Source organism: Oryzias latipes, chromosome 23, assembly GCF_002234675.1.
Source record: "Oryzias latipes chromosome 23, ASM223467v1".
NCBI classification, from domain to species: domain Eukaryota; kingdom Metazoa; phylum Chordata; class Actinopteri; order Beloniformes; family Adrianichthyidae; genus Oryzias; species Oryzias latipes.
Window position 1 is genome coordinate 438,440 of NC_019881.2, and position 16,058 is coordinate 454,497.

General features: G+C 43.5%; 1 protein-coding gene across 4 annotated transcripts in view; it reads right to left on the minus strand.

The window, feature by feature from the left end:
* The window catches only part of cpne8 (copine 8), a 126,427-nt gene that overhangs the window by 30,630 nt on the left and 79,739 nt on the right, over window positions 1-16,058 (minus strand). For 3 of the 4 annotated variants that reach the window (XM_023952456.1, XM_023952458.1, XM_023952459.1), the window contains exons 7-11: window positions 8,712-8,775; window positions 7,222-7,325; window positions 6,230-6,334; window positions 2,412-2,453; window positions 1,380-1,382 (exon numbers count right to left, since the gene is read on the minus strand). In XM_023952456.1, coding sequence (XP_023808224.1) covers window positions 1,380-1,382; window positions 2,412-2,453; window positions 6,230-6,334; window positions 7,222-7,325; window positions 8,712-8,775 — 318 coding nt within the window. The remainder of the gene's footprint in view (window positions 1-1,379; window positions 1,383-2,411; window positions 2,454-6,229; window positions 6,335-7,221; window positions 7,326-8,711; window positions 8,776-16,058) is intronic. The other variant, XM_023952457.1, reaches the window with a different exon arrangement.

Sequence of the window (16,058 nt, forward strand, 5' to 3'; positions counted from 1 at the left end):
GTGTGCATGTGGGTGTGTGCATGTGTGTGTGACTGGGTGAAGGTGTGTGTGCATGTGTGTGTGTGCATGTGGGGGTGTGCATGTGTGTGTGACTGGGTGAAGGTGTGTGTGCATGTGTGTGTGTGCATGTGTGTGTGACTGGGTGAAGGTGTGTGTGCATGTGTGTGTGTGCATGTGTGTGTGACTGGGTGAAGGTGTGTGTGTGTGCATGTGTGTGTGCATGTGTGTGTGTGCATGTGTGTGTGTGCATGTGTGTGTGTGACTGGGTGAAGGTGTGTGTGCATGTGTGTGTGTGCATGTGTGTGTTTGCATGTGTGTGTGTGTGCATGTGTGTGTGTGCATGTGTGTGTGTGCATGTGTGTGTGACTGGGTGAAGGTGTGTGTGCATGTGTGTGTGTGCATGTGTGTGTGTGCATGTGTGTGTGTGACTGGGTGAACAGCGACCCAACTGAGTGACGTGCGCATTGAGCGCTTTGAGGCTCATCTATTGAACCTTTAGAGTGTTTGTGGCAGGAAAATGATCTGCCACAGCTGTGTAGAAACAGAGAAAACTGACGCATTTGTCTGTTGCTGGCGAGAACAGCTGATTGAAGAAACGATGCGGTGGACCCGGGAGTGGTGGGAAAGAAAGAGCAGCAGACATCCCTCTTCTTAGGAGTAAAAGTCCATGTTTGTCAAAAAAAGAGGATAATTAGAGAATCACGAGGCAAAATAGGAAAACCAGAGGAGGCAGCAGAGGGATTCCCGTTTTCCTGCTGCCACCGCTCTCCCGTCTGCCTGCCGACCTATGGCAGATCCGCGCTCCAGGCCGGTTTATTCCTGCATCAGCTGCCTAAATGCAGCCAGAGATCGCTGGATTCTCATCTGTTTCATTCCATTCCAACAGAGTTAACAGCTAATAGGATCGTTTCCCCGTTATGGGATCAACAACATTCTAAAAAGTTCCATTTATTTTAGTTTAATAAATAAAACTCTGTGCACGCAGTTGGAACAGTCTATATTTCCTGACTCAATGTATACAAATCGTGTTCAGAACAGACATGTCAAACGTAAAACTAAAAGTTGGGTTCACATTTACCACTTTGTCTTTATGAACACGTTTCTCAGTGACAGATTCCTTCTTCTCACCCAATCAAATCAAAGAAAATCTCCGTTTGTTTATCCACACTGTGGGGAAATTTGCTGCATCTGTGCCCACAATTGAAAAAGCATGACGCCACATTGTTGTGGTGATTGATCACATGATTCCATGTAAATAAAGAGAACAGAAAGGGACTCCCTGTTTAATCACAGACTGACAAATGAGGCTCCTTTTTCTTTTTGGTTGACCAGAATCCAGAATCTGGAGTCAACTATGAAAGGCCTGCATGCGCTCTTACCTACTGGAAACAGACTGTTAATGACATTCTACACGCCACACGTATCACACATGTTCATGCTCATGTCATCATGGTAATGAGGATGGATTCATATTTTCTATTTCTTTCGTTTATACAGGATTCACATTCTAAACATGAACTGCATTTGAGGAAAACCTCAAAGTAGAATTCTGGAAACTCCTCACTACACAGACTCAAACAGTTTCACACTCATCGCTTTGTTTAGATCTGATCAGGATCAAAGATTTATCTAAGTTTAGCAAGCTAAACGCATTCTGACACGGAAGAGACTGATTGACTGATTGACAACAGCAACAGCCAATCAGGACGCAGAACAGTTTGAAGCATCAAAATTGTAAAGAAAAAATCATCAAAACTGCAAAAGCTGAGCTGCTATCTAGTGAAGGAAGATTGTATTTCAGTTTGTTGCATGTAGGTGAAGGGGGCTAAGGTTTGCTTTTGGGTTGGGGGGGGGGGTTTAGAAATACAACCAAAGCGGAGCTTCAAGAAAGAAATAGAAAAATAAGATTTATTGACGAGGCAACATGCAGAAGGCAGACGATGGAACAGGAGCCCTGAAATGAGGGAGAAGACCCAGATCGCTGACTTTTTCCCCCAAAGAGAATCTAACAAACTGGGGGGGCATAAAGGGGGGTCCAAAGAAACTTAAGCAAAGAAAAGGAAAACAGACTAAAGCTTTTCTTAAGGACTACTTGGGATTCATTCTGATTCTTAAGGCTGTTTTAGGACCTGAAATACTTTCTATCCTGCAGGAAAAGTATTGCTGACTACTTTGAATTTCCGGAACCACGATGTTCAATTGTTAGCCTAGCTTCTGGCGCTTTAGCTGCATGTTCTCTTAAGTCTCAGGAAGAATTCTGTCGTCTAAATTAGGAGACATATCTGCTTGGTTCAAGGACTAGAATTAGTCATTTCTATCATTTTGATCTGTAAAACTACATCTTCCATGTCTCTGGTTTTAATAACTTCAATGACCTTCTAGGCAGTATTCTAAAGAATTTTAGTAGTTACCTGCCATCTCTGTCCCAGTCGTACACTTCAACCTTGATCGTTCTGTTGAGAGAGGAGAAAAAGTAAAAAAATAACAGCAAAAACGCCGTGGTTTGTTGTTTGTATTCCAAGATGAATGTATTTCTTTTATCAGTCATGTAGTAAGTGACATCATGAAGAAAGGGTCTCTGGGTAACCAACCAGACCGACTCAGTGTCACGCTACCATTAGAAGAAGAGCTGATTGGTCCGATTGGTGTAAGTGAACGTTTCTATGGCAACTGCTCTCACCAATCAGGGGTGAGCTTGTTGGACGTCTACATCCCTACCACTGAAAAGTGTCAGGATGACAAACGCAGGACAGCAGCAGGTTATAGTGGGATGAATGACAGATTTAATGGTGGGAGAACTGGAACTCGTAATACTCGTGAGCAAAGCATTCAGAAGGATCCAGTGACAAAGACAGGGGAGACACTGGCTATATACCAAGACGGTGGGATTAACAACAGGTGGCATCAGGTGAAAACTATGAAGATGGGAGAAGGTTAAGACAGCGGAAAGGTAAAACAGCACGAGAACAGGAAACAACACAATAAAAGCCTCACAAAAACCGCCCTGACCCCAGTGCCTCATAAAGAGCAGGCAATTTCAAATCTGTCAAACATTTCTTACGTTGGTGGAGAGCCCGCATACTTTTCCTGAGGCATCTGATTGGTCAGTTTAGAACTTGAATTAACTAGCACTACAGTGAACACTAAAAAAGTAGCAGAGCTAGAACGGTTATCCTGACAGATATAATGAGCCGTTTGTTTCTCTGAAAATCATTTGAAGTCGTAAATTCTGACATCCTCAGCTTCTCTTATCTTAAAATATAATTTCTTGTTCTTGTTTTCTTAAGATGCATGGTCTCATAATGCACTGTGTTTACACAGGTATCCTGAGTGTTTCTTTAAATGGGGATATCTTGAGTTCAAAGACGTCATTAATGTTTAGTTTTTATAAATAGGCCTGAAACAGCAAATGTCCTGATGTGATACATATTTGTGTATAAATATGTTACAGTACTTTATTAAATATATGCTGTACAGTTTCTCTTGGAGGCTTTTATCTTGTTTTTTCTTTTTTACAGATCTGAAAAATTATCCGAACTGTGAGTTTTGTGATTCGTTGCACCCCTACTTCAAACGTCATGCTAACATGGAAACTGCCAATCAAACTTTGCCTCCAAGTACAACCAACGTTAAACAGAGGCCACGTGGACTGAAAAACCAAGCAAATGAAATCCATCCAGACATGGCTAATATCCCCAGCACACCTGTTTCTGCCTGTTTGTTCCCAACAAAGAAATGGGACCAATGGGAAGAGAGAGGCACAGTTATTTCATTACCCTCAGCCAGAAAGGCTTTTGCTCCCAGAGAATCAAAGGAACAATAATCGGGGGGGGGTTTAATGGGAAACTAAAAGATAAAAGCAACTTTATGTGAGATGAGATGATGATGTCACACCTTTGCTGTAAAACACGCCTGGGCAGCAAGAAAAGCACAGAGGCTTCCTGCTGGATGTGGCCCGAGCCTGGCACATTTCTGCATTTGGAGGTGTCAAGGTGCGTGTGCACGTTTTCACTCCACCCAGTCTCACTACAGTGAAAACGTGAAGCTTGTTTTTTTACGAGTCGCAAACAAGTTCTAGGATTACTGTAAGTGTAGTCAATAAAGTCAGACTTTTCTCTGACTCCTTTGTCTCGCCTAATGTGTTTATGGTTATATAACATGCAGTAAGTTTGACAACAGACCACTGCCCTATAATGTGATGCGCTCTGTAATGTCAGAGATATGGTAGATACCAGAAAAAGGAACTATTTTGTTGTAGTGCTTAACTTTTCAGCATATCCCTTTAAGGGCTGCCAAAGCTTTCACTGATTCTCACAGAAGGTCTGGCAGAGATTTTTACCCCGGATGTCTTTCCTGACTCAATCTGGTATTTTTATCTGGGGACCGGCACAGGGAGACCCAGACTGGGGCCCCACTGTGGCTACATAGTTAGGCAGTAGGAGGAAATGTTTAGCCCTAGGACCCACACTGGATGAAGCTCATCATCATTTTGTGTTTTGTGTAAAGAGGAAGTGTCTGTCAAAAGTTGGATTTTTCTGATCAGTTTTCATACGTCAATAGAAATGACTAAAACAGACATTTACATATATTTAAGCTGCAGTATTTCTTACATAGTAAGTGCTTAGTTCATAACAGAAATAAACATGTAAATGTTCAGAATAAATAGATCTCAGAAACTGGTCTGGTTAACATCTGTACTTGTTTTCTGGAATCTCTTGGACATAAGCTTCTCGCTACATAAATGTTCTGAACTTTGACCTCAATGAATCTGAATTAGTTCTTATATCTCTACATAAAAATGTAAACTTTCTATCAAGCCGCTGACTCTTCATCTCTGCAGCTTCATCTACCTGTTTGGTGTCTGCCTGTGTGAACGCCATATGTGGGCGTAAGACAACGATGGCTCTGAGTGGCTACCGTCACACATGACTTAGGCCTTGGCCAATCGTACGGAATCGCTTATCCTGCTGTTAATGTGACAGAAAGACACTTCAGAGCTCAGTCTGAATAGTGGGGGCTTTGTTTGAAACTGCTTATTTTCAGTTCAAAGTGCGATTTGTGTTTAACATTCTGTTATAGGGCAGCATTAGTAAAAAATAACACCACACTAACAAAGGTACCTTTAACAACATTATTACAAACAGTGGTCAGGATGAACTGGAGCTTCCTTGGGTCATTTTACAAATAGGAGATACAAAAAGAAGACGTACGATAAGAAGAACACACTTTCATGTGACGTATTGTCTACTTTTATCCCATTTAAGGAGGTCTTAGACACGGCAGAAGTGAATATGGGGGGAGGTTTGAGAGGGCGGAGTCAGCTCCATATAAAACTACAAAGCTTCCACTGTCTTGGTTGGTATTCAAAAGACCTGCAGAGCATGCAGACAAACCTGTTTGAGCAGATTATTGTAAAACAATGAAAAGATGGAGACATTCCTGCCGTCTGTCCACATCCCAGAGTTTAATGACTGTCCATATTAGGCCTCTGAGGACGACCAGTTCATTGGGCGTTCATGCAGAACACAATAGGAAACAGAGACGGTGAGTCTGATGTTTAGGAAACAGTGGATGACATGATCTGAGGAACAAACTGAAGGCCTCAAACTCTTGATTTAACTCGTACCTTTACCTTTATTTAACCAGGATAAAAAACTCTCTTTTGCTAGAGCGTCCTGGCCGAGAGGCAGCAGCACAACAATCACACACATTTCTCATTTACACTCACACTCAGTCAACATAAAAAGGCAGTCTTAAATAAAGCATTTGCAGTTTCATAGCTTTGTCTCATGTTCATTTCAAAAATTTAAAAGAGTCCAGAGAAATATAAAAAATAATACATAGTAAATAAATACAATTTTGTAATGATTAGAGATTTTTTCTTTTTAAAATGGGACCCAGATTAAGCATGCTATCAGTTTTAGAAAAAGAAGCCTGTGCCTCTATGGTTTTCCATCATCTGTTTATCACGGGGAGTGGTGACACTGACGGTTTTCACGGTTAACGTCTGACCAAAGCAGCCATTTGTTGTCACTGAAAAAAGCCAGAACCTCCTCCAACATCTGGCTTTGTTGATTCAAAAATATACTGTAACATAAAAACATGTACTTTGAATAGAAAGGGGGGGCACCCCAACATGTGGTTCTATTCTAAAACCTGAGGAGGCCATCAGGTTCTGCTTATGTCATCAACAGGTTCCGTGTTTGAGATGAACATATGCCTGACTTGCCTGTCGTAATCCCCGTTACAGAGAGCTCTCACGGGGATTTTGAAGGCTTGCCACACGGGGTTCAGCGTGTTCTTCACCACTTCTGTCTTGTGGCAGATGGTGAATCTGGAAGGAAAAACAAAAACAATTGAGAGGAATCATTGATTCATGTAAAAAGACACCATAAAAAGGTTGATTGGGACCGAAACCCTGAACCTTTACACAGTGTGTAACCAGCATGCCATTGTTTGTGACCCTTTAACCATGGAGAGGTGGCCTAAATAACACGCTCTGTGACGTGCTGTAAAGCCTTGACCAGCTGATGCTGATGTGGAGAAAAGAGGCTTCCATGTTGGCTTTGCAGCGACATGCGACCCCTTAATGACGTAAAGTGTTGCATAACGGCTGATATTAATTATGCTCAAAAGAAAGTCTGGAGATAAAAGCACAGTGTTAAAGGCTTAAAAACATCAATTCAGTAACAAATCAGACACAAATACAACACACATGTAATAGGAACGCTCGTTAAACATCAACCCTCAGCTTGGAGGGGGGGTGGAGTTACCTCACATTTGTGAATAATGATACTAAAACATGATTAAGTAAAAAACAAATCCACTATTTTTCCTGTAAAGTTTTATTATTTTTCAGTAACTTTAGGAAGTTTTTCCTTCTTCTTGTCCATAAAACCATAATAAATGATTTAATTTTAAAGCTCAAAAGGCTTTAATAGCTAAAACGTCAGATCTTTATCTCAGGGAAAATGAAGACAATTACACAGGAAGGAGGAGGACTCTCTGGGACTGTGGTGTTGCTATGTTAGGTTCTTCCAGCCTCACAGCGTAAAGGTTTCCTGGTACCACGCCGTAGGATGAAAGAGCGCCGAGCAGCCAGATGGAGAACACACAGCCTGGAGCTCTGAACTTCACCCTTATCTCTGCTTCCTCACACGGACACGCATGTCGGGGTGTCGACCGCTCAGTCATATGATGAAGAATCAAACCCAAACTCACGTGCCGTCCTCGTTGCTTCTGTAGAAGATGAGAAAGGGGTCGGACTTGCCGAAGAAGTCCTTTTTGTCCAGCTTGTTCCCACAGAACTGCATCATCACAGATTCCTAGAAACAGATGAGGATGAAGGCCAGGTATCAATGATCTAAACTCAGCTCTGTTTCTGAGCCATACACTCTCTATGCTGACTCCAAGAAAACGCTGGTTTGTAACTCTTTTCAGAGGCGTGTCACATTAACCAACATGACCAAAACCGCCATAACACAAACATCTTTTTCAAAGTTGGACTAAAACATTTGGACAAATACAGAAGAAAGCTGGTTCCAGGTCAGTAAACACGACATTTTTTAAGTGTATTTCTATTTAACCTTTATTTACCAGGAAGGCCCTTGAGATCAAATAAAGCTCTATTTCGAGAGAGCCCTCCCCGAGTACAAATACTGTGTGTATTTGAAAAACACATCCAAACTTGAGTTCTCTGTTCTTGCCTCTAGTTTTGTGAAAATCTCAGGATGGGATTTGCCCATTAGGGAAAAGTGTCCCAACATGAAGGAGTGTTGCAGCACAGTAGGGAGGTTTAAGGTTCAAATGCAACTGTTTCCAGTTTATGAAGGCTCGCTGTGTCTGCAGCGATGATGACGTTTCTAAGAATGTCTCATTAAAGGACTTCAGTAAGTCAAATAAAAACTTGTTTTAGAACGTGGAGACTAGCATGGCAGAGAAGTCATTGGGTTTGAAGTCCTCTCAGTGGTGTTTGAATCTCCATATTTATGAGAGCTATCAGTGGGATCAAACGCTTTCAATCTCAGTCTTGACAATCTTTGTTTGACAATCATATGGGCTAAACAATAGTCGTCACATGGTCTATAGGCACAAGAGACATATCATTTACTTTGAAACACACTGCTGTGGGATTAAAGAGGATAGGGCATTCCAGAACCTGATGTCCTTTGTCCTGAACCCCTCAGAATCATGCTGGACTCTACATCCATGACCTATTTTAACACTGGCTAAAGGAACAGAGGCTCTGCCCCGTAGTTTGAACATGTATTGCCCCATCCATTGTTCTTTTGATGTACCTCAATTTTGCCCTCCCATTTTAGATGGAGGTCAAACACAATGAGTTGAGTTGATGTCCAGGAGCTAGATCTTTCCCCTGTTTTCTGTCCACTACGGTCATTGGCTGGCCTGTTGGTGAGCAGAGGAACTTTGCAGGAGCTGAAGGGTTTCAGGTTCCTACAGCGTCCTTCTATGCCAAGTGTTTTCTGGTTCCAGCTGCCTTCAGACTAAGAGTTCTTCTCAGATTCCTCATGATGCTTTTATGTGACTGTATCTTACAGTTAAAAAAAACCCACCATCCAAATTATCGACAGATCATTTCTTTGTCATTGGGCAAAGGTAAAAAAACAAAATCGACACATATGTCATTTAACAGTCAACTTGAATTGTCATTGTAGTTCTTGTTCCGGTACTTTGTACATGCAGGTACTCACTCTGCAGTTGTTCAGCTCCTCAGCTTTCACAATAATGGTCCCACATTTCTTCCCCGGAATCCCCCTGTGGACGACACCAACAACAAAACAGCTACAGGTCAGTGAAGGCAGCACCTTGACTTTGGTTACTTCCTTTCGCTGACACTACTGCCTCTCTGCTAGCTTACTGAAGAGCAGGGGAGGCGTACTCTGGAAACACCTTAGGTATCCTGACAGGTACTTCTGTTTAGACATTGGTTGTCTTGTGTGTACATTGTACCAATCTATGGAGACGTCTAGTTTGAAGGCAACCAGCTCCATAAACCTGAAACATGGAGGCACAGACTCCATCAGTGTACGTCTGAAACTAGTTCTACTTGACGCCATTTTTGAGAATCTGTTTTTAAAGAGATCAACATTGAGACCTAAGAGACAGATTTATGTTACAAAAAACTGTCACGATGTGGCCCCTCCCACCTGCAGATCAAGTCATCATCACCTCACCTGTTCCCCTGAGTCCCTAAGGACTGCCCCTGTAGTTTCTCCCTGCTAGCAAGTAACCAACCTCGGCTACAGTCTTGCTTGGCTCTCTGTTCAGGGTTTGTCTGGTTCTGGTTCTAGACTGGTTCACGTCCTCAGTTCTACGGTCTCAGTCCTGTCTGGCTCCTCGTCTACTCGCCTCATCTGGCTTTGACCTCACCTGCCTCCTCAGCTCATTGGATTTCTTCTCGCCCTTTTCTGTTCCCTCCGCCTCGCTGACCGCCTCCCCGGCTTTGACCCCCGCTGTCTCTATGCTCCCTGATGTCACCAGACGGGTGCGTCCGGACCCTGCTCCCTGATGTCACCAGACGGGTGCGTCCGGACCCTCATCTCTTTTCCTTTGTGCTCAACATCGGACTCGTCACCCCCCCGACCGGACCAGTACCTCCTTTTGAGCTCCACTGGTCTCAATATCCCTGTTCAACAATAAATTGAGGACAAATGTCATGCATGTGTGCAGATTATGGCATGATTCAGATAATGACCTTCAATAATTCAGTTATTTCATCCATCCAACCATCTTCTAAACCTGCTGAATCCCTGTCTGAGTCACAAGGTTGCCGAAGCAAACCCAGCGACTGTTGGGTGAAAGCAAGCTACACCCTAAACCGGTCACCCGTCTGTGTAAGGGCCACACTATCACTCACTCACTCACACTTAGGGGCAGTTTAGAGTCTGCAATCAAACTATAAAGCAAGGTTGGAAACTTGGAAGAAACCGGAGATCCTGGAGAAAACCCATGCATGGACCGGGAGTTCATGGAAACCCCGAACAGAGAGAACCTAGCCGGAATTTGAACTACAGGTTTCTTACTGTTAGGTGAGAGTGCAAACCACTACACCACTGTGCAGGATTATACAGTTAAGCACTGTTGACTTTGCATGAATTGTAAAATATTTCTAACTTGTTCTTTTTTTGTGTATATTGCTGGCTCAGGATTGGCCCCTTCAGGTTACTCACAGGTTTGTAATGAAATTGTTATTATATATATTTATGGATGAGCATAAATCAAATGAAATGAAGCCATTTGTTCATTCATTCAACTGTCATCTCACTACTGTAAAGCTAATTGCATAATTTGAAGTGTTTCCCCTTGATAGGATGTAAGCCTTTAAGGACATATTTAATGTCATGACATCACAAAAACAATCATCACTTATAGAATCTCACAGCACTGATTGACTTAGTTGAGATAATGTCATTAAGCTTTGGAACCTTTCAAGATGTCTACCAGACTAAAGCCATGTGTGAGCTAACGAAACACATACATGGATGGTATTACTGCTGCCTAGCAGTAAAGATAAATCACGACAACCTACCCCCCCCCCCCCCCCCCCGGGGTAGGTGAATTGTGAATTCAGATGAACAATCGCAGAACAGCTTTTGTAAAAACTTTAAAGCTTCTTAGGAAGAATGTAGTTTTTAAAGTAAAAGGAAAGAACTGGAGCACCTTCATCATCCATGACCACTCCCGAGTATCCGTTACGTTTTAATACTCCACTGCTTGACGACTTCTGGTGACCTCTAAGCATTTTCACTGGAATTCTTTAGATAAAAAGGGCTGTTAAGGGAGGTTATGGATATGAAAGACATGGAAAATTTTCAGAAGGAGAATGCAACTAAGTGTTGTTGCAGCCGTGAGACTGTGTTATGTGCAAATAGGGGTGTGACGATGACCACGGTACTTTTTATTTTTATAAGTTCTGCATAGTGATTAGAACTATAATAAACACATAAAAAACGTTCATCTTTGCTGATAATTTATGCAAACATACTATTTTATGGAACACGCTTGTATGGAGGTGAACTTTGAGAGACAATTTCAGTCACGCTTGACTTGAAGTAACTGAAATAACCTGCAAAATCCTTGTTAGCGATCTGGAGATTGAGCGGCACAAACAATACCTTGCACTGAGCAAAGTAGGATGTGGTTGAGTGAGTGGGAGTCAGGTGTGCGGCATCCAGGAAGTGTGCGCTGGGGTTGCTGGGAGATGTAGTGATCAGAACTCTGGAGACGGTTCACATCGGTGACCAGAGGGGGAGTCAGAGCTCTGACTTCTGACAGTAACCTCCTCATCACCTCTGTTTCCTGCACCAACATGTATATTGAAATCTGCGCCAATGACATCCCTCTCAGTTCTAGAGATACTCATCATCATTTCATCAAGGTCCTATCAGAATTTGTCCTACTCCTCCAGCTGACATCCTTCCTGTGGGGCAAACCCACTAACAACATTAACCATCACATCATCTATTTCCATCTTCAGACTCAACAGCACAGATGGCAGTCATTGGTAACCCGGGCCTCGACCGGAGGCAGAATATTCAAGTTGGAGACAGGCGAAGTTCCAAATTTGACATAAACACAGAAAGTTGAGATTTCACTAGACAGAGAGACAGCTTGTTAAGGAAAGGGGAAGGGACAGGATGATGGGGAAAAACACAAGAGGAAAGCTGAGGTCAGCAGCAGAGCCTGGACTGACACGGCTTGGTGGACGCTCTAGAGCGTGTAAAGCTACGTTTACACCACCCTCAGGAACGCACATTCAAGCAACCACAATAAAATGTCTTTATTAACGCGTGGATATGCACGTTTTGGGCTACCTGGTCTGAACGCGCCTTAAAAGATAAACCAGGTGGAACTTTGACCAATCAGACTTGGCTTTGGTAATAATGCAAGAATGACATCTTCTTTAATTTACGGGAGTGTCAGCCAGTTTTAAGTTGATCATGGAAGAGAATTTAATATTTGCAGTTTGTGCCAGAATTAGCTGACATTAAGTCTTTCGTATGTTAGAATACAGCCGTGAAAGGAAAAGCCAGGATCAAGATGTGTGAGATTTGCACCGCTTCCACATTTCACACTAAGCCTCTTTCAACTGTAGGGGGGGACATGGACTCGTATGGGGTAGTGACAGTCCAGTTTGAACACTATAGGCTAAACGCACGTCACGTGCCTGGTGTAAACGTAGCATGACAAACACCACTACGACATGGTAGAGAAGGATGTGTGAGAAATCTATGTGTTCAGAGAGAAATGGACATAGGTGATGAGTTAGAGTTTTCCAAGGATCACATGGGAGAGTTGAAGGAATAAAGGTAAGAGTGGTGACATGGCTGGAGCATGACAGGCTGAGCAATCTGTGTTTGTATGTTTGTCCTTCAAGCACAGAGAGGATTGGTCCAAGCTACTACCATGAGGAAAGTACAGCAGGCCTAGAAAAGGCGATTACTGCACTGATGTGTCAACTCTCATTAAAATATTGGTAGCTAAAGAGGTTACAGATGAGGAGGAGCCGGAACAGGAGGATATCGTTTGTCTTAACTCCTGATGGTTCCAGGAATTTGACTTTCACAAGCTCCATCACAAGAGCCCCATCTGGCAAAAGTCGACTCAGGCAGTCATTTAGCCAGCCCAGATTGGGGTCGAGGACCTCCACGTCACTGTAATTCAAAGTCTCCTTTTACCACAGCACAAGCATCTGAGATGAACATGCTTAGGAAATGGCACATTTATCAAAAAGAAATGGATATTGGAGCCAGTGAGCTGAAAGCTTTTCTTTATTTCTTTTTTATGTGTGAAAATGCAAAATGAATACGTTTCTGGAAAAAATCCAAAGACTGGGGTGAAAAAGGAGAATTGGAACACTTGGAGGCAAGAATCCTTTTTTTCTCCCACATTTTCCATTAATTACAGATTCCATGGAAAGTTGGGGTCACACATCTCACACGCATTATATTTAGAGTAAAAGGCAAATATTCAGACTATAGACAGAAAGGAGAAAAAGTCATGATCTCAGGGACAGTAGAAAAAAAAGATTGAAACTGAACGTCAAAAAGGTTGCGCATGTAGAACAATAATGACTCAAGTCAGCATCTTTGCAGACACATACGCCACAAAACTTTGAACTGAAGTGAGCAAAAGATGAATAAAGATGAAAGTTTTCAGGTAAAGCATAGAGTTCTACATTCACATAATAGTTCTATGTAGCATCGAGGTTATTAGTAAAGAAAGAGGAAATACTTGAAAGCTTTTAAAGTTGCATTAAAGGGAAACTCTAAAATTGAGCCGTCTTGTGTGCAATGCTTCTTCCTCAGCACTGATGCATTGGTTTTCAATCCTAATCCTGAAATATTACATTTTATAATAATCAAATAATCACGATAAATAGTCTTTTTGTGCATCATGGTCTCAAATATGCAAAAATATCCATGGTAAGTATCACACATTTTACATTTAGCGGTAATACCGTTTCTATGACAGCGTAATACTCTTTCAGAATATTAAGACCCTTAATATTAGAGCTCTTTGGATTGACAGTCCATAAAACTGTCATGGCCGTTCTGTCATCTGATATGAATGTCTGAATTAAAGTTCATAAAATGTAAATAATATTTCATATATTTAATAATTGATGAACAATAAAGAATACTTAGGAAATCAGTGTAAATAGTCTTATACTCTGTTCATACCAAACTGTTCAAATTCTCCTCTCAACGTTTGTGTTCATAAACCTGATGCCCCTGGTGCAGATTAGCGTGTGGGCGGGGCTTCTACTAACCTTTGTTTATTGCTACATTGCTACATTATGGAGGACATGAAAGATGCTAAGAGACTAGCTGGAGTTTATTTATTTTGAAGAGCTCTGCAAAGGCCACAGTGTCAGAGATTCTCCCATTACAGGAAGCTTTTACTGCAGCTGCGTCTGCGTCTGCGTCTGCCTTACTTCCTTCTCTCTGTGAGCTAGTCTTGTGACTTGCTGTCCTGCATTAGTCCATGAAGAAAATGCTACAAAATACAAGTAGGGGATCGTTTTCTTCTTAAAAATACAAAATAAAAACATGAAACATCATAAGGTTTGGGATGAGCATCAACAGCACCAATGAGCTTCTGCTAGAGAATGTGAACATGTGACCTCTCTCTGTGACGGTACGTTCACTCCACTCAACACTGAAACCCAATGCTCCAGATGTTCATTTAGTGCAGTGGTTCTCAAACTGGGGGGGGGGGGGGCGTGGAGGGGTCTCAGGGGTGGGGGGGCGAGTCACCTGGTGCGGGAAGCCTGGGAGGGGAGGAGGAGGGAAAATAGTTTTTTTCGTTGCAGAACATAAACAAACGGCGCTGTGGGACCACATATCCATGGGTCTTACATCACTTACATGAACCTAATCCTAACCGTGACATTTGAAGACGTAATTGTCATTAACGCCGGTTTTAATGTCTTAAAACAACGGTAAAGCCGCCCGGACGCTGACGCCCTATGCACACGCGACCGGTACGGAGTGGATACCTACACCTGCCTTTTCTCTGCAACTGTGATCAGATTGTTTGAAGAATGGAGAAATGCATATTTTGTGTGTTTGTGTTGTGTGTGGAGCACATACATGAGCATTGAGCCGCTGTTTTTGAGGTAAGAAAAAAAAGTACTGAAGAAATTTCTAAGCCACTCTGGAGGCTCTGAGGGATGGAACGGGGAAGTGAACCCTGAAGGAAGATCAGCCTTCAGCCCTGGAGAAGATCTCTGTGTCTTCCCACCACAAGAGAACAAAGCAGGAAAGGTTCCACACATGTATGATGGCTGTAATGCTCCTCCCCCTCCCAGGGAGGCGTGCCCCACAGTTTGAAGCATCCTTTATTTATTAAAAGTCAGAGCTCTGCAGCTGGAAGGCCTTTCCTGCCGTTAGTCAGATCTGTGAGATTGCATTTATTCTGACAGCTGTGTTGAATTGGTGCAGGTGTTCCTCACTAGTTTGGTGATTCAATAGAAGCTTCTGCTGTTAATATGTATGATTGACAGTTCATGATTAGATCTGTATTTGTGACGTATTCTTCCTCTGTATAATAACTACAGTGGTTCTGATCCCTGAGCTTTCTGGCAAGGCCAGAAGCCGGGGATCACATCACACCTGAGCCGGGGGGTGTCCGTGTCCCTGGGGGGTGGGTTCTGGTCCTTGCCCCTGAGTGCTGTGCCTCGCCAAATTTCCAATTGTGGCCGAGCTTGGTCGGGCCATGTTTACAACACCCCTGGTGAGCCCCCCTTTTCCCCGGGGTGCCCCCCTCCTGGGTGGGGACGGCTGGCCCCTGCCTTGCTCCTTTCTGAACCAACCGTGGGCCGGGTGGGTGGCTGCCTGGAGTGCGAGTGAGTCCCTTGGGGGTCCTGGCTCGTACCTGGGGTTGGGGGATGCCCAGAACTCCTGGGTGGTGATGGGGTGCTCGTCTGGGGCTGTGGCCACCCTTCTCAGGTGGGGCCCTGCGTTGGGCCCTTCTGGCGCGGCGGGGTGCTGCTCTCCTGGTTGGGCTGGGGCGGCGCTCCCTTTTCCCCCATGCCGGGGGAAAGACGCCGCACTGCTCTCTGGCTCCGGGGGCCCCGTGGTCGCCCTGCTGGCCCTGGCCTGGGTGGCGGTTGTTCCCTGCCGGTTCCCGTGTGGCGTTGGGGGGTTCCGGCTGCCGCTGCTGATGCGGCGGGGGTCTTGGTGTGGGGATGGCTGGGCGCTCCTCCTCCTTCTTTTTACATTCCACCATCCATTTTAGAAGAACATAAAGACTCACCTGAGCACAGGTGTTAGCTCACCTTTGCACTAACAGTTTGCATGACTGAATGACTGAAATATTTCACACTAGTTGGTTTTAAGGCATAAGTGTGCGTTTGTGAACACTATCGGTTTTGTGTACAAGTTTGACATGTGGACATTTTTGCAGCTAGCAGGTGTGTTGATGACATTTGAGTGTGTGTGTGGACAGGCTCCGCTCTTTTTGAACTACATTTGAACCTTACCATAATGATTAACAACCAGTAAACCTGTCTGCTATATGCTGCTTCATGGTCT